This window comes from Schistosoma haematobium, chromosome 1, assembly GCF_000699445.3.
Source record: "Schistosoma haematobium chromosome 1, whole genome shotgun sequence".
NCBI classification, from domain to species: Eukaryota; Metazoa; Platyhelminthes; class Trematoda; order Strigeidida; family Schistosomatidae; genus Schistosoma; species Schistosoma haematobium.
This window is the reverse complement of record NC_067196.1, coordinates 61,555,297-61,575,439: the sequence shown is the minus strand read 5'-3', so window position 1 is coordinate 61,575,439 and position 20,143 is coordinate 61,555,297. Positions and strand designations below refer to the sequence as shown.

Sequence of the window (20,143 nt, the reverse complement as noted above, 5' to 3'; positions counted from 1 at the left end):
TCGTATAAAATGGTTCATATTAAATTAATAAATGAAGTACAACTTTCTAATCAATTTCAAGTGAGATGTTTTGACATCATCGATCAATTACAGTTCAAAAACCATTGGAATTAGAAGTATCAACTGCAACAAAAAGCGGCTTAAAGCCCCGTAATGTAAAGGCTAGTGTGTTTATCATGAAAATAGAGAATCATGTGTTTAATCTTTAGAAGGGTTACTACTGAACACTCTCGTTTAATCCAGATACATAATTATATATTTGTCTTGTAAGTTGACTTTCATTTAGTAGTTCACCGATATTAATCAGTAGAGACGACAATTAAATTACTTTCATTTACACTTTTTCTTTTTCCTGCTATTACTTCCATCACCATTATTATTATTATTCCTATTATTAGTCTAACACGATTACTTCATGAAGGAAAAATTGCATCGGTTGTTTCTTTGTAGATGTAATAAATTGTAATGTTTGAACAGTGCTTTTAAGGACCAGATTTTATCAAATTTCCCCACCTAAGTTTTATAAATTATTCATAGTTTATTGAGTATATTTCGCTCAAACTAGACAAAAAGATCTAAACGACTTCAGTTTTCATCTTAGCTATTTGTAATTTAATGCGAATCCTCACACTGGAACATAACCATATGATAGGTTTTAAATATTCTTAAAATGAGTTAAAAGATGACCAGTAAGTGTAAATTTCGAGCATTTTAGAACCTGGGAGATTGGGAAAAAGTTTTGAAAAATACGCAGATTCACTGCCAAGAAAGCAGTGAGATAATCATATTCTATCAGTAAAGTTCTTCCTCTTAGTTGCGCATACTTATTTTGTTATACATTCGAATAATTTTGACGTGATTTATAACAAGAACAGATACACCAGATAACTTCTGAAACAATTGCTTTGGAGATTTCCACCAGTTTTTCCCTACACCCATAAGGTTTCACAAAAAACATGATAATATCTAACCCCTCGGCCAGTATCATATCCCCATAGGTGATTGTATTTGAGGTTGATCTCTAGAAATTAAAATGGGAAACCGTAACATGTGGCACAATACTAAGGTACTGAAGATTTGTACATCACTTGCTATTCAATTAACAAATATAACGAAAACAATTCATAACGCAAAATTTATACCCTGAGGAATAAACTCGATTAAGACAAAATTGCAGTTAGATAAGTTGAATCTAATTCTTTAAATAATTTACCATATTCATCGATAATTCCCCATCATAATACAATGTCGTATACATATCACAAGAAAATCTTAAGAACCTTTATTTTAGAATTTACAGTGCCTTAACTTTGCACTGCAATAATTCATAAAGGATAATCCAGACAATGCTAGCTTTAAAAGGTTTGCTTTTGTTCGTTGTTAATACTTTACACTGGATGTTGATCAGTCTCTTCTGTTGTATTTCCACTTTGAATGAATGTCACAAGTATTTACAGGTTTTATCATATTTTCGGATAGCGGCTACCAATGGTGTCCAGGATATGCGTTTCATCATACTTAGAACCTATCATATTAGCTAGTTTGGAGATCATTTTAACGTTAATAATCATAAAAAACATCTAACAAACATTGTCTATTTCCTTGTATTATTTTTAATAAACAAACTTACTTGGAAGCTTACAGCCATTCCAGGAACAGGGCAATCATCGACCACCGACCCATGAAACGCAACATTCGTTCGCACGACAAAAACAACCTTGGATGTCTAGTTTGTGGAAAACAATCAGTAAAATTTTCAACGTATAAACGAGTCTGTGACCATTATAAATAATCAAACTATGTAGATATCCTCTAACACTAAAACAAACTATTAAAAACTACTGATAGAAGTCTATGTTGGACATGGGAGTTGTTTCGTAAAGACAGACAGAAAAGTCAACGCTATACTCCAATCTACAGAAGTAAGTAGCAATCGGCAAAATGAAAAGTACTTCTAAATTGTCATCAAAAGCGACTCCACTAACTTATCGACCACAAACTATGCATAAACACTACTGTTGCTTTTCCTAAGTTGATGGACAAACTATGCTTGAACAATAAGAACTGAAGTTAGTTTTGAACAACACTTCCCATATATTTATATATATACATATATATGGTAGGTCATAATCATAATGTAATCAGCTTATAACTATTTTCCTCCTGAGGAACACTTTCATGAAACAATGGTATATAATTTTGTCAAGTGTTCATATTGTAAGGTGAAATGGTTTGCGTTTCTACAAGCAACTAAGAACTAAGACTTTTAATCAATTATCAAGCAGTAAAATCAAGTTGATCACGAAAATGGTAAGTGTCAAACATTTGGCATTATAGTTAAACGGCAACAATTCATTCAACTTGGTATTAGAGATAAGAATTCACTTAAATACTACATCTTGCTTTTAAATGTATGAAGTAGCAAAGGTATATGTTAAAGAATAAAAAATACCTTGGCTTTTTCAAGTAGCATTCGTGCTTGTTCTTCTGTTTCCTGACGAGCATTTTCCTCTTTATAATCGTCTTCATCATCATCTTCCTCTTCATCGTCATCATCATCATCTGCTCTATCACAGTACTCCTCGTCGTCATACTCCTCGAAGTTGTTTCCGGCAAAACCGCCACCTGAATATCCTCGATCACCAGCCATTATAATCAAAAGTCTAAGCAACATAAAAATGTAATTTACGGACAAAAATTCCCAAACACACGTTCTATCAAGATTATCAGATACTGAAACTACGATCATTAATCGTACAGTTTTAAAAATCATTTTTGAATTGTCTTACTGAACAAACATATTTTAATACATTTTTTAGTTAATAGTATACGTTTAAAAGGCACATATTATCTCAAGGCGTAGTCTGCAAGATACAAATCTCGTAAAATGATGCCATAACTTGTCCCTTTTCTACTGTACATTATGTTTGATCAATATTAAAAAAGAAATATTTAGTGAGTAAATGATATATTCTTAAACTATCCTTAGATGGAGATCATTCAATACATCTGCAATATAGATAAACTAGTGTTTGTCTTTCTCTAGATAACCTAGAGTCATTAGCAGAGTTCACTTTATACCAACTGTCATTAGTGGCTATAACATTTGCCTTAACGATGGTTAAATCTATTTTACTACACTAAATAAACACATATTAGCAGATGTTTTCCACTTTTAACACTCTAAACAGAAGAGAACGAATCACTTATACGGTATTATTTGGTCCTAAGAGCAGATAGTCACGCTTTCAGAATCCCGAACTCCATAATAAGAAACTTCAGAAAAATCTTCTTAATGAGTTTTCCCACTTTAAATATGAAGATTGCCACAGTTCTCTCTATGTATAGTAGATATTGTGTCATCGAAAGTTAAAACAAAATTTTAATAAAGATATTGTGCACGAAATTTAATACATTTGAAAATATCAAAACCGAAGTAAATAACGTGAAATCTGAACAAAATCACAACAGACAAAAACCTTATGTTTTACTTTTCTAACAATTATAAGACTAGATATGAGCACACTATGTTTCTAATACAATGACAAATTTGTCTACGCCAAATAACAAATCTTCATTCCTTAGACTTACTAGATATTATTTACTTCCAGTTACATATAAACAAGATTAAATGAAGGTTTTGCTACTTCGGCTGGTATAAAACGAGACAACTTATACAATAAAGTTACAGATTGACGGTCCTAAAACCTTACTTTCCAACTTATAACAAAACTGGACTACATTCATTTACATGAGTCATATTACGTCAATTTGAACAGATGCACTTATCCTTATAACCCCAAGATATCAAAAAATGAAATAAATAATGCCATAATGAGAAAGAAGACAAGTAGGCGAAAATAAAAAACATGGTGCAGTAAAATGTTTACTGTGAGGAGAGTATGAAACGAATAAGTTAAACTGTGACCCATCTTAAATCTCATAACAAGGCATTTATTGATTGATTTCTGAGATCTTGGTATTGTAACTCATTAGTAAATAGTAAAACTACCTGCGAAAGATATCGTATGGCGTTTACATAATCATAATAATAATGTAAGGACATCCGACGACAAAATTATTCATTTAACTGAACACATAAACATTGGTACAAGGGTGCGCCAAATACATATACGCCACAAAATAACAATGAGGCCAGTAGCAGTTATCATTGGTTTGTGTGAGTTACGATACTGCCCGGGTGCCCAGACTGAGGCAGGTGGTTTTCTTAGGAGACCACACCCGGAGCTTTTGACCTGAAGATCTAACCCACAAGACAGTAGAGCAACATAAGGAGATGCAGTCCCATAGTAGCCGGTGACCAACAATTGGTTCATACGCCATTTGTTCCTTCAGGATCCTGGATCTTACTTGCACCACTAGTTTGGAATCGGGGTTCTCCAGCTCCCCTAGGTGGATCCTCCATATCCACTAACCCGGTTGAAGAGCCGAACATTCGCCTTTCGTCTTCTTGATTTCGTAAACAACACCCACGCCACGAGAAGGCAGTGAGTAGGACTTCCGTGGGAATGGATTTACATGTATGGCCATGTGAGAGCATTCGGAGAGGGAGAGCGGACTCTCTTCACCCTTGACAGTACCAGGGCATTTAGGGGCGATATCAGTGATTTACTGACCACTAAAATCGCTATTTTGAGTATTGGAAGCTGTTTAGTACTTAGCTGAAAGAATAGAGGAGTGTCTCGGCAATCTACTTAACATTTTAATCTTTTGATTAAATCGTTTGTATCCCGTATTTTTTCTCCACTTAACTGATTTGTTCCATAACGTTTGAACAATTTGTTACTAGAGCTGCTTGGCCGTTGCGCCACATCTTAGGTCAAACTATTTGTTTTAGAATTAGTAAATGATAAATGTAGAGTATGTGATTAATAGCAATCTAACTTTACTTTAATATACTCTACAAAACTTTCGGAAATTAAGGGACGAAAATAGTCTTTATTTTTCAATATATTCAACTAGGATCTGATAGAGAATGCGAAAAATGTCTGCACCAAAACTGTAGAAGGTTATATAAAATAGCCATAAAGTGCAGAAATATATAATGACTGCTGTTCATAAGCTGAATATGATCTTAGTGTCAACTTTACAATGAGTTCACTTAGGTTGATTTTAAAGACAGGTCTTGATTCTTGTCTTAACGTAGTTCATTAGATTCCATAAGAAAAGTGTACTATCACTCCTCACTTTGTATCTTTAGGTATTATGAGACTATTCAGAGTTATGTTTAAATCATCGTTGATTTCACAACTTATCAGCTACGTAATACATTGCTGAGGCGAAACTAACAATCGCACAATAAATATCATCAAATGCCAATTCGACAGTTTTATTTATATTCCAACTGCAGCACAGCTGCAAAATCAGAGGAACTTGGCGCATAGCCCTTACTTTCAAATGGCGTAAAATAGCAGAACTTTGAACGTAAAACTTAGCGTCAACCAAACGATATCTACTTACCAGATATTTATGTACAAATTTAAAAACTGGTCTGATGGAGGCAAGTTTTCAGTATCAATAAGGTTCTAAAACGAAATAAAACTACTAGAAATAAGATTATTGATTTCGTAGATCGGTTATCACAAAATGGTTACTTATTCGGATAAATACACTCGTCGACCGTGTGAATTAAAGACAATTATGAAACACATTTATGGAATGAGAGTTAGTTTCCCCATTAAAACGTTATCTTCTAAAAAATTAATTATGTTGCCATAAAAGCTACAGAAAAGGTCTGACCAATGTAACACTTCAAGCTCAAAAGCTTTTTTCTCCTTTTATTATGTTTTATGGTCTAAATTATGTACTGCCATTTACCTCTCCCAGTCATTTTATTATGAGGAGACAGTTTCGTAGAAAGAAAATGCCTGCCGTATGCAAGCTTAACTGTTTCCCGAAATCAAAGCCCTTTAAAGAACCAACTCTCTGGCTTGCAAGTGCTAGAATGATGCTAAAAATTACTTTACAACATACTACGAACCCTCAATCAATATGATAGCACCGAAAGATGATGAGATATATCATTTTAAAAGGTTTTTGTAATTAGTAAAAAAACTACCGTCTGAAGTCACAAACAGTATACGACTATGTTGGAAACCCAACCTCCCAGGTCTGAGGAAATTTTGGTGTTTTGGTGCCATTTTCACCAAATTTCCCCAAAGTTTACTATAAGAACTTCCCCAGCTGGGGAGCTCAGGTAGTTAATTACTAATGAACTGAGTAGAAACGAATTCAAACTCGCTGCCAGCAACAACATATAAAAAATACGAACTGAATACAAGAGTAGTGACCCAAAAAGCACAGAATTGTAGTACTGGTAAGTATGAATTCAAACTATCTGATTAGTCAATTTAAAGGTACTTTCATCCATAGATCAGAATGTTGACGTATTATCGAGATTTGGATACTTGTGATAAATAATCACACTGGTAAATCGAATAAAAATCATCAGATAAGGGATCAAAGGCCTGTTAACTATAAATGACACATTTTAAGACTGACCAACTCTGTTAATTCAAAACATCTACATACAGCAGTACATCTAAATATCTCGTTTTTGAAAGATTAAAACACATTCAGATCAGATCAGACCCAGATTTGTGTAGTAAGAACAGAAGGCCCACAGCCTATGTTATTCCTTTTCTAGTATGTTGCTGCGAGTGTACAGTCTTCTCTTGAAGGAGTCAATTGAAGGTGCGGACACCACTGCTTCGGACAGCAGGTTCCAAGTATTGATGACTCGGTGTGAAAGCGTGTATGCATCGGGGATATTTTCGTTCTTGGATTTTCTACTCACCTGCTATGTCCTCTGAGTTGTCCCGACCTGGTGGGATGAAACAGAGAGATTATGATAGGTCCAAAATCATTTCTCAGTATTCTGTAAACAACCTTGAGGTTGTAGTGACACACTTTTATCACGAGAATACGACTGGTTTAATGAAAACAATCATTATCATAACCAACTGTACCCGTGCTTGTTTTAACGTGCCTTTGTTTAACTGTGCTAATTTCGTGCTTCCATTACCTTCCACCATTGTTCCGCGGTTTTTGGCTTTGTTCGCACGTACTCCATTCTCCTGCTTCCGCTTGTACCGGTTCTTGGAACGATCTTGGTATTCGATCGATACCACGAGATCGCCAACGAAATAAATCTGGTTACATTCAACCTACGCCTTCTGATTTCTTTGGCACGTGTTTCTTGGTAGCGGTGTCCATAGTCAATTGGGAATCGACGCCACGCTACAACTGGTGAGCCGAATTCTGGAACACGCTGCAACCTCTGGTCCAATCGCCCAAAGAAGTCAATTTGGTGAGTCTATTATTTATCTATCCACGTCTGTCGTATATTCTTATATTACTTTTTACTATATAATACACTCGACATGACGGATAACGATAAGAATAGCATTAATATAATGGACTCCCATGAACGCCTACCGAATCCTCGACACTTTTTACTCGCGTGACGATAAGTTCCACGCTTTATTCGAGAAATTCTCCGTACTCACTGAACCACTCGAGGAGATTCTATCGGTGACCAATAGTGTGGTACACCACATCAGATCCCAGTCGCTCTTGAAGATATCGAAGGAACTGCTATCACGACTCCTTTCGGTCTGTTTGAGTTCCTACGAATGCCTTTTGGATTACGGAATGCTGCTCAAACTTTTCAAAGGTTTATCGATAGCATTGTACGAGACCTAGATTTCGTTCACGTCTATATTGATGACCCGCTAATCGCATCATCAAACGTAGATGAACATTATCAACATCTTACTCTATTATTCCAACGCCTTTCGGATAATGGAATAGTAGTTAACCCAGATAAATGCGAGTTGGGTAAACGAGAAATAATATTTCTGGGTCACGTTATCAAGCAAGAGGGTATTCTACCCTGCGAGGACAAAGTGCGAGCAATAAAGGAGTACAACGTGCCCTCCTCACTCAAGGAACTGAAGGCTTTTATCGGTTTGGTTAACTTCTACCGTCTTTTCACCCCATAAGCTGCAGAACGGTTACGACCACTAACCGACTTACTTTGCGGCAACCCACGCAAGTTAGAAATAAACGATACTGCACGTACTGCATTTTCAGAGATCAAAACGGCCTTGACTCAATTTACACTCCTCACTCATCCAGACCCTTCAGCCACGCTTAGTATAGCGGTTGATGCATCGGACTTTGCCAAGGAAGCCGTTATTCAAAAAAACATCTCCGGTAGTTGGCAACCTCTTGAATTTTTCTCACGACGCCTTACTCCCACAGAGACGAGATGTAGCGCTTTTGGTCGCGAACTGCTAGCAGCTTACTGTGCACCCAAACATTTCAGGCACGCAGTAGGAGGACGTCAATTCAGCTTATTCACCGACCATAAGCCCATAACGTATGCTTTACATACCAATTCTGACCGCTACTCACCACGAGCGTGCAGACATTTGGACTATATCTCCCAGTTCACGACAGACCTTCGTCACATCAAAGGCAAGTCGAACTGTGTTGCCGATGCTCGATCTTCCTGCTATGGCCGCCGCCCGAGCAAACGATCTCAGTTGCACAAAAGCACTACAATCTACTTCCCTTCAGTATCAGGAAGTACCCCTAGCCACGACTTCTGGCACCATCCTATGCGATACTTCCACCGGTCTTCCTCGACCCACCATACCTTCTGCTTACCGCCGTCTCGTATTCGATGCCCTGCATGGATTATCTCATCCAGGTATCGCAGCTGCATTACGTCTCATCGTTGCACGATACGTCTGGCCTTCCATGTTTATCGTCAACCTAACGTATCAATAGATGAAATAGCAGTATTATCGGAGGTATTCACACTAGCATCATCCCTCTCATTCACAGGCAAGCTCATTTGCGGTGACTTCAATATGCCCGAAATTTCTTGGCTGCCAGTCAAAGCGCCGAGACGCTATGAATCATTTATTGAATGTCTAGAGCTTGGACAATGGACTCAGTATGTCGATAGCCCTACCAAACATCAAAACATCTTAGACTTAGTCTTTACCAGTGGCCTCATCCCCAATACTTTGTATATTGGAAAAAAGTTCCCAGGTAGTGATCACAACATTGTCATATGCAGCCTTAATGTAAAAACCACAACTGATAGAAGTAAAACCGTAACACTTCGTAGAAACCATCGCAAGGTTGATTGGAATAACTTCCACAATTACCTAAGAAGCACTGATTGGAGAACTTTCTTTACCTCAAACAATACCGACTAATTAACCAATATATTTTATCACAACATCAAAAGTATCATCAACAACATCGCACCTTTAGAATACTGTAAACCTACGTTCTCCAAAGATCTCTATATACCGGTCAGCACAAGAAGACGTCTTCAAAGACATTGTACTCGATTCCACAACTTAAATGACTTTTCCTCTTTAGTAACGATGAAAGAAATACTTGTCCGAACAGAGGCAATAAGTAAACGAAAAGCAGTAGCACAGGAAAAACGTGCAGTTGAACTTAATAATAACTCCTCTGCACTCACCATACTACTCCAAAATAAACTTAAACGCTCCAAATCGAGAGGGAGTATATTCATTAAAGGCAAACAAGTATACGAAGATCCCAAACTTATCACAGAATTATTTAGTGAACATTTTTGTTTCTCACTAACTAACGAAAAACCATTTAATGATTCAGAACCAATCCCAGTAACTCCCTGTGAAATTACTAATGTAGAATTCAGTGTACAAAATATCTCCAAGGCAATCAGTACATTGAAACACTCCTACACTGATGGACCAGATGGTATTCCATCTAGCATGCTAAAACGTGGAGGTGATGATTTGTGTGTTTTGCTTCTCAAACTATTCGCGATATCACTCTCTTCAGCGTGTTACCCTACTGCCTGGAAAACTACACATATCATTCCCAAAATTAAAACAGGACCTGAAGCAAACGTTGAAAATTACCGGCCTATAAACATAACTTCAGTGGTATCCAGAGTGATGGAAAAAGTAGTTAAGGCGGCTGTAGTCCAATATCTACTAACTAATAATCTCATCTCGACCTCCCAGCATGGATTTCTTAGGTCCAGATCATGCGATACATGCCTAGTAGACTACCTGAATGATATAACTCTGAAACGCGACAGCGGACTCCTTGTATCAGTCCTATTCCTAGACTTTAAGAAAGCCTTTGATAAGGTCCCACACAAAAGGCTACTCGTCAAACTAAAGTCCTTCGGAATATACAACCCACTGTACTCATGGTTTGCTTCGTTCTTGACAGAACGTAAACAGATGGTAAAGTACAATGACTGTCTCTCGTCCCCTAGACCAATCACCAGTGGAGTCATCCAGGGAAGCGTATTAGGTCCACTTTTGTTTCTTATGTATATAAACGATATATGTGACACCATAGAATTTGGGAAAACATACTTATATGCTGATGATCTCAAAATAGTATACAGCTATAATCCTGAGACACTAAGCGAAAGTGTATCCCAGATCCAAAAGGACCTCAATAAATTAACTATATGGAGTGAAAAATGGCAATTACCATTTAACCTCAACAAGTGCGGGATCATGCACTTTGGAAAGCATCCCTATAAACCGCAACTTCACTTAAATGAATGTAGTGTCCAAACACTCGAATCAGTACACGATTTAGGAATTAACTACACAGGAAGCCTGAACTTTGAAGAACATGCATCCTCTATTATTTCTAAATCTAGACGGCTAATTGGTTTTATAATGAAAAACTTTTTCACAACAGAGGGTAAACTTACTCTCTACAAAATATGTGTACGACCATCCCTTGAATACTGCTCTTTTGTCTTCTCTAATATGAATATCGCAGACAAGATAAGAGTAGAAGATGTTCAAAGACGTTTCACACGTCAACTACTAGGATGTAACTCGAATATCGATTACACAGACAGATGTAAGCATCTATCTTTAGAACCTTTATGGCACCGTAGGCTAAAAAACAATTTAATATTTCTCTACAAAGCGATATATGGGCTCTTCTTTCTAACCTCCTGCCCGACTATCACCCACGACCCAGCCTATAGACTTAGAAACAACGCATATACACTACTTACCGTAAAACACCAAAAACAAATGCGTTGTAAGTTTTTTACAGTACGGTATAGTTTATTGTGGAACAGGCTGCCAATGCCTATTCGTAACTGTGATACGTTTACCAGATTCAAAAAGTTAATAACCCTATTTCTAGACTCCAAAGAGCTTCAACATTTCCTTGAACTCCCGCTCACCGATGAGGCACTTTATTACGGACCGCCTAGTATCTAGAAAGAACAAGATTATAACAAGTTCGACTGTTACTAATACGAATATAACCAAATCACAGAATATATGGCTTATCCTTTCCTATTATTCATTGTTTATTAATCATGACCTTATGCTCCTAACCCTAGCTTTCAGTTCCCAAATCTCTACAGGTTAAATGTACATTATTCTTCCTAAAAGTCATGCTTTTTTTTCTACTGCAAGTAGACAGATAGCTCAATCTTATGGATGCTGATCTACCAAGGCCGATCATACAAAGCCCAAAGCCACAAAGTCTTGTGAGTTTCTCAATGCTTTATTTGTCTTACCCTGAAATTTTTTTCTTCTACAATTTTATACCCTCTCATATCTTTTGATTTGCTATTAGCCCTTACTCCTTTTAACCATTAGTTATTTTCATAGCAGTGTGATATACTATATGGACATCTAACCCATAAAACAAACTTTTCAACTATCTGATTTGCTTGTAACATGGACCTAGTAGAGACAGTGTATTCCAACTATCGGCTTTGATTAAAGCAGTATTCATACTTACCATAAACGTAAGAGAGCCTAACATCACAAAAGGAGGGAGGGTGGCGTTACTGACCAGCAAACATGATGGTGGGGAGGTAAATTCAATCCACCCATGTCTGTAGGGCAGAACATTTTGTTTAATTACGGCTCCTTATGATTTAGTGGGATGTCACGAACTTATGGTATTGATGCTGATTTATCACGCAAAATACCTCATTAAATCGTGTTACGAACGTTGAATTGGTTTCACTTCCTACCCAGTAATCCTATTACAAGCAAACTAGACAATTCGCGAATATACGAAGCCTACTCAAGACCCTATAATACCTGAAAAAAATAATAATACAAAAAAAGGGGCTCTGATAGCATCGATAAAAAAAGGAAGACAGCCAATTGTATATCACAATACTGTTTCTAGCACTATATTTTATTTTATAATCACACATAACCCCATACTCTCAGCTCCTTTCCGAATCGCCTCCATTTGTCAGTTGTATGTCCACTCACACCTTGTTAACACTTATTTTCTTTAACCTATTAAAATGCTCTTTCTTAACAAATACCTTAATAAAAGAAAATTTGACTGAGTAATCATACCTTAAACATTTCTTCATGAATATTGGCTACTCTGCCTCTCCTCCTTTCTTTTACTTGCTCCCTCTTTCAGCCCCCTTGTGATATGGAACGAAAGATTTCATCCTGCACCATCCTAAAAGCCTTAGACATTCCAAAGGGACATACGGTTGCGACATTTAGAAGCTCCCATCTTCAATGGACCTATCCTTGACCATCAGTTGCACATTCGCAACGCAACTTTCGTGAAGCGCGCCAACTGTAGTACTGTTTATAACCGTCTACATTCATATCTTATAAATTATCAACCCAGCTGTGTAATTTACTACAGTGGATATTGTATCATTTGTATCAATTTGATCTTGCCTGTAAACTGGCATCCCTCATGTAACAAACTGTTATTTGAGAATAAAATTATTATTATTATTATTATTATTAAAGATGTTCGTATGTGGGCGAAGTAATGCTAACAATGTCAACGATCAAAAGTGCACAGGCACGTAGCCGCCCCCTTGGTACATTCGCTACGCCTGATGCTCGCTTCGATCACGTTCACTTAGACATTGTAGGACCACCACTGCCATCATCGCATGGGTATGATCACTTACTCACGTGCATCGACCGTTTTACAAGATGGCCCGAAGCCATTCCCATCACGTCTATTACGGCAGAGACAGTTGCTCACCGCTTCGTAGAACGATGGGTAGCGCTGTACTGTTGTTTCTCGACTGTCACGACTGACCGAGGACAACAATTTGAGTTCGCATTATTCTCCTCGCTGACTCGGCTTCTTGGTACGGAACGTATACGCACTACGGCCTACCATCCAGCTTCTAATGGTTTAGTTGAACGGTTTCACCGCCGACTTAAAAGTGCTCTTCGAGCACACGAGAAAGACAATTGGTACGAAACCTTACCGCTCGTCCTCTCAGGTATCGGAACGAGCTTGAAGGCAGATATCCAATGTTCCGTCGCTGAACTTGTATACGGCACGACATTGCATTTGCCCGTGGAATTCTTCACACTACGGATCAGACCTGATTTCGGTAAATCAGACTACCTCCAACGACTGTCTGTATTTATGCGAACACTGTCTCCGGTGTCAACTCGAATACAACATCGACAGATCGCTCTCCCTCGAGAGTTATCTACCTGTTCACATGTTTTCATACGAGTAGATTCGGTACGCAAACCTTTGCAACAACCTTACGAAGGACCTTTTCACGTGAACGCTCGTCACGAAAAGACCTTCAAGGTTGATAGACATGGCCGCATCGAGATGGTCAGCATGGATCGTCTCAAGCCAGCACATGTTGATGACAGTGCTCTGCCCGATAAATTGAGACCCAATGGTAGACCCATCAAACCCACTAGCGGGGTCCCTACGTCTACTGAAGATCCCACGCTAGATACACCTGAGACCTCATTCTCACGTCCCAGTCAACAGCATGAGTCATCTGCACCATCTACGGACAGGACGACAGTCTCATGTCCAGATCAGCAGACCACGCCGCTCTTGACTTCGGATGAGATTGCAGGCTCACGCGATGCGAACGAGACTACCATCTCACGTTCCGGTCTCCGAGTACGGTTGCCCGTACGCTTCCGCGACTAGCCGCACAGCTAACAACCGATACGGCGTAGGACTATTCCTATACGACATGCATGCTACACCCTTCTCTTTTTTGATTTTTTTCTGTATCCTGAGCTCACGCCTCCGACCATCGCCCGTTTGGTACCGTCGACTTCAGTCAACTTTGGCGAAAGCTGGCCTGATCACCCACGCTCTTGTCAACGTACTCAGTCGATATTTTCGTTTCGAATGTTTGGCATACGCTTGGTCTCGAACTTTGTCGTTATGGTCGCTTCTGGTTCTTCGACTCAACGTGGTTTCGTCCTACGTCTGCAGCGTTTCTGGTCCGCATCCCCTACGAACGCAATCTTCAGATTCTGGATACAAACCACTCAGGTGTGGCACGCCAACTCAAGCAACAAGTACAGCACGCCGCCCCTGGTACCGTTCTCCAAAAAAGAACTTCGTTGGCAACTCGAAGACCAACGATCGCTCTCATGTTCCGCCATTTATCGAAAGTGTAAAACCTTTCTAGCGGGGGGCTCCTGTAGTGACTCACATTTATCACGAGAATACGACTGGTTTAATGAAAACAATCATTATCATAACCAACTGTACCCGTGCTTGTTTTAACGTGCCTTTGTTTAACTGTGCTAATTTCGTGCTTCCATTACCTTCCACCATTGTTCCGCGGTTTTTGGCTTTGTTCGCACGTACTCCATTCTCCTGCTTCCGCTTGTACCGGTTCTTGGAACGATCTTGGTATTCGATCGATACCACGAGATCGCCAACGAAATAAATCTGGTTACATTCAACCTACGCCTTCTGATTTCTTTGGCACGTGTTTCTTGGTAGCGGTGTCCATAGTCAATTGGGAATCGACGCCGCGCCCAAGGTACTCCAGTAAATACTGGTCTCCGGATGGAGCACTTGGAATTTATTCTTACTTCCTGTCTGCGGCCTAGTAGTAAATCCTTAAGCCATTTTAATAAAGGTCCGGAAATATCAAGGCTTTCTAACCTCCATGACAGTCTAGTAGCTGGTACCTTGTCAAAAGCCTTACCGAAGTCTATGTAGACAACATCCACTGAGTTTCCGTTGTCTGGTGCCTCTATGCAAAATTCCCTCGCTATAAAAAGGTTTGTTGTAACAGACAAACCCTTTCTAAAACCATGTTGTTCTCTGTTTAACAAGTTATTGGTTTCCATAAATGCTATTATGGTCCGTTTGGCTATTCTTTCCAATATTTTAACTACAACACTGGTGAGGCTTACAGGTCTGTAGTTCGATGGAACTTATCTTGTTCCTGTTTTATGTGTTGGAGTGACGGTTGCGTCATTCCAGTCCATAGGCAGCACATCTTGGTCAGTTGAAATATTGAATATTATAGTCAGATGAGCCATGATGTCTCAAGATTTTGGGGTGTATTTCATTTGGTCCTGTTGACTTTTTCATGTCTGAGGTGTTAAAAGTCTTAAGCACATCGTCTTGATCGAAGTCCACGGTGAGCATGTAGTCTGTTGACTAAGTATTTTGATCTGGTTCTTTGTTTAGAGGAGATTCCTGAGTGAAAACTGCCCTAAAATAGTTAGCCATAGCCTCTGCTTTTTCCTCTATCATTTCAGATTCACTCCCTTCTTTAATTAGGCTGGGAATCCAAAGATGCATCCTTGTTCTGTAGTTTACGTACGAGAATATTCTCTTGGGCTGCTTGAGTGCATATTGTGCCAACTGCATTTCGTATTTTCTTTGAGCCTCCCGAACTTTAGTTATACACGTGTTTCTTACCGATCTGTAGCGCATAATTGTACCTGCTGCGCCACGGTGGATAGCAACCTTCTAACATTTCGTCTTTTGTTCTAGTAGACGTTGGGTATCCCGACCTATCCAGAAACGGCCGTGCTTCTTCTTCTTCTTTGGGACTGGCCAGGGTGTGCATGTTTGAGTTATCCGATTGTTTAACTGCCTGAAATGAGTCCATGCCTCTTGTACTGATCCCCTTGAATCAATTTCCCAGTTTTTAACCGGTGCTGCGGAGTTGACTGCCTCTATATCTGCCTTCCATACATTAGGATGGTTCGGTGCAACTGTTTGACAGGCATCTCAGCCATGAATTTGAATAATATGACTGCATGGGCAGTTCGCCACAGTAATGGGAGGAAAGTCATTTGACCAACATCAACACCGTGTGTGAAGATCAAATCTAAAAGAGGAAAAGAGTTGCTTAAGTCATATCTTGTGGGATTTCTAATGTTTTGGGATAAAGCTGATCCAATCGAGGTTTCTAACAGTTTGCTATCAAAAGATGTTATTGATGACCTTACTTCTAAGTTAACCCAGTTTATATACGGTGCATTAAAGTCGCCTACTACAAGGCTTTTACCCTTGTTACACCAGGACTTAAGTTTACTTAGGAGAAAATCATCTGCTACACATTCTGGACTGCGATATACTACAACTAATTCAATATCTTACCGTCTACATTTCAGCTTGCATCGTACCAGTTCACATGTGCCACTGTTTTGACTGCTCTTATGGATAGGGTAATTTTCGTGTACAGGACAACACCGCCTCCCCTACGGTTTGATCCATCAGCCCTACTGGGTAAAAATCAGTCAACTGAATTTAATTATCTAACACTTCTGACGTTAACCACGTTTCCGAGACAGCAATAATGTCCGGTTTTTCTCTATCCACCACTGACTTGAGCTCCGTCATTTTATTTATTAGGCTGCGAGTATTTGTGTAGCATACCTTTAAGTCTGTGGAGAACTTTCCCTTACGACCCAGAGTGGTTTGGAAATCGTTTTGCTCCGAACTTTTACGATTTGAAAACCCCTAAGAAAGAGGTTTATTTCACCGTTTCAGAGGCACTCGTTTATTTCCATTTATACAGCTCGTCTCTTAATACGATCAGCTAGGGTGAGATCCTCACGGGCGTATATTCCGGATCCAATCACTTTACGTGATTTATCTAGAATCAGGTTCCTTTCTTCAACCGTGGTGAAGAGACGGCTACTCTGAGGACTTTCAGAATCCACCTTTTGCCCTATTCTATGAAGCTTACAGATGCTAACTCCTGAAACTGTTTCTGGGAGTAGGTTGCTTAATAAGGACTTAATGTGATCGGGGTCGTGCTCAAATCTAGCCATTGGTTCCTTATAGGAAGATTCTCTTAATTTATGAAAAATGACTGACCTTTCGGTGTGGTCTGTCTTGACACGCTGAGAAATTTTAGCTCCTGAAACCGTCTCTTCCTTGCACTCCGATTTTAATTCGGCGTCACGTTTTGTTTTCTTTCTTTTTTCCCAGGTGTGACTACAAACCACTCAATTACCTTATTTTTTCTTTTAATCACTCCCTCTACACTGCTAAGATGGGCTCATCGATAGTTTGTGTTACATCGATTTGCGAATCCGGAACTGAATCCGCAGAACCACGTGCCCCAGTACGGTCCATAGGTACTTTCTTCTTCTCGGCGCGCTTCTTCTTTCTCCTAGTAACAATGCCTACATCCATATGCTCATCTGTTTCCCTGATGAGGTCCACCTTTATTTTCCCATTTAAGTCTAGAGCTAGGCTCGTGATAATGCTCTCAATTTCCATGAGAGCAGAGTTTCGATCATCCTCTGCTGCCTGTTTATCAGAGGGCGATTTCCTAGCTAAGTTTACCTGCTCGATCGCCTCTAGAATCAGCAGGGACTTAGTGGAACCACATGCTTTACACAACCAACGTGGTAATGGCTTGTAGCACCGTTTATATGCAGCCGGTGTGAGTCCGGTGCAAACATTCTGACACCACTTATTGCAGCTATCACATTGCATGCCCTCATTGACCAGGAAATAGCATGCTGGTCTACCACAACGACGTTTCAATTGCGTCATAGATTTGTTTTATGTTTCTATATAAATAAAATGAAGAAACAATAAAAAAATCCCACTTCAGTAGCTACAGAAAGATTTTAACAACTATGGATGCAGACAATACTCAAAGATATATTCGACAACTAAGACTAATCGCCAGTGCCTTTAGTTTTATGCATCTGTACTCGTTAAGTACAGATAATAAACTTCTCTAGAGGAAAAGCTGTACTCTTGAGGATTACTTTAACTGAGATAATTCAATTAAAGCAAAAACAGTAGTCTTGATGCGTAATTTAACGATAAATACTATAAAAATTTACTCAGAGGAAAAATACCACTCTCCCTTTTGAATCACAACAGACGATAAGCTGCGGTTGCTAAGTCTTGAGAAACAACTCATCATTCAACCTTAAATATTTATTATGAAAGCATTACATGGTGCTACAAACTGAATAAAGTCTAATGCAATATAAAGTATACCTGACAAGAAGTACCAATTAAAAGAACATGAAGTATAGTTTACCCAACAATTTCATGGATCGGCTGATTAGTGAACATCAAGAAAATGTGAAAATTACCATGAAATATATCGACTAAATACATCATGGTTTTGAGAGTGAATAAGCAGAAAATCCTTAACAGATCTCAATCGTTTTGTTATCCAGAAACATTTGGGTACACTGTGTTTGTTGTCCATGAAACCTGTAGAGGTAAATAAATTCACTAAATAAATGATTTTGTCAGTCTTTCACATTGATACTGATCTCATTAGTTTTACTGGATATATCTAGCTGGAAGGGCTCGATCACGCAAACGCCCCACATCATAAGGGGATAAGTTGTGTTACTCATCTCTTACAACCGCTAGTCAGCTTAGACTAAACGCTTCTCGACATATTGATAGTCTTTTAAATATATCTTTGAACCATTTCATTTCTGACTCCAGATTTGACTAGGTTGGCATACTTCGATTACAAAGGTATCACGTACAGTAATTTGAGAGGGTTATGCTCACAAAGTCTGTGTGATAAGCACCTAAATATAACAAGTTTCCGCAAAAATTTCCTCACTAAAAAACCCAATGATGTTAGCAGACCTGATACTCAAAACTCACGAAATTTCACAGCCCGGGATACGGTACACTGCCGTTTAACGCTACAAAGTAAGAGGTACTCGTAGTTCATGCTTTATTAGTGTGTGGATTCTCCTGAACAAAATGATCAGACTTTCATGTCATGTATCTTCTCGACTGATTTGCTAGATACATGTACAATCTTACTTACTTACTTACTTACGCCTGCTACTCCCAATGGAGCATAGGCCGCTGACCAGCATTCTCCAACCCACTCTGTCCTGGGCCTTCTTTTCTAGTTCCTTCCAATTCTTGTTCATTTTTCTCATGTCTATCTCCATTTCTCGGCGTAATGTGTTCTTTGGTCTTCCTCTTTTCCTTTGACCTTCAGGATTCCATGTGAGGGCTTGTCTTGTGACGCAGTTGGGTGATTTCCTCAATGTGTGTCCTATCCACTTCCAGCGCTTCTTCCTGATTTCTTCCTCCACTGGGGTCTGGTTTGTTCTCTCCCACAGTACGTTGTTGCTAATAGTGTCCGGCCAATGGATCTGAAGTATTTTGCGTAGATAATTGTTAATAAACACCTGTATTTTCTGGATGATGGCTTTTGTAGTTCTCCAGGTTTCTGCCCCATACAGTAGAACTGTCTTGACATTTGTATTGAAAATCCTGACCTTGGTGTTGGTTGACAGTTGCTTTGAGTTCCAGATGTTCCTCAGTTGTAAATATGCTGCTCTTGCTTTGCCGATCCGCGCCTTCACATCTGCATCAGATCCACCCTGTTCATCAATGATGCTGCCCAAATACGTAAAGGTTTTTACATCTTCCAAATCTTCTCCGTCAATTGTGATTGGATTGGTGCATTCTGCGTTGTATCGGAGAATCCTGCTTTTCCCTTTGTGTATATTGAGACCTACTGCTGCTGAGGCTGCTGCTACACTGGTCGTCTTCTCCTGCATCTGTTGTTGCGTTTGGGATAGAAGGGCCAGATCATCTGCGAAGTCTAGATCATCCAACTGCATCTTAGATGTCCATTGTATCCCGCGCTTCCCTTCAGATGTTGACGTCTTCATGATCCAGTCGATCACCAGGAGAAAGAGAAAGGGTGAGAGTAAGCAACCTTGCCTAACACCGGTCTTCACTTCGAACGACTTTGTCAACTGTCCTCCATGCACGATTTTGCAGTGTAATCCATCATATGAGTTCTGTATGATATTGACTATCTTCTGAGGCACGCCGTAGTGTCGAA

The 20,143-nt window shown here is 39.2% G+C and overlaps 1 protein-coding gene across 1 annotated transcript in view; it reads right to left on the bottom strand.

Moving 5' to 3' along the window:
- Positions 1-6,555, bottom strand: part of CACNB2_1 (Voltage-dependent L-type calcium channel subunit beta-2) — a 32,803-nt gene extending 26,248 nt beyond the window's left edge. Inside the window, exons 1-4 of the mRNA XM_051209283.1 lie at positions 6,523-6,555; positions 5,482-5,546; positions 2,453-2,663; positions 1,631-1,726 (exon numbers count right to left, since the gene is read on the bottom strand). Coding sequence (XP_051074724.1) covers positions 1,631-1,726; positions 2,453-2,650 — 294 coding nt within the window. The 5' untranslated portion in view covers positions 2,651-2,663; positions 5,482-5,546; positions 6,523-6,555. The remainder of the gene's footprint in view (positions 1-1,630; positions 1,727-2,452; positions 2,664-5,481; positions 5,547-6,522) is intronic.
- Positions 6,556-20,143: the final 13,588 nt, after the last annotated feature.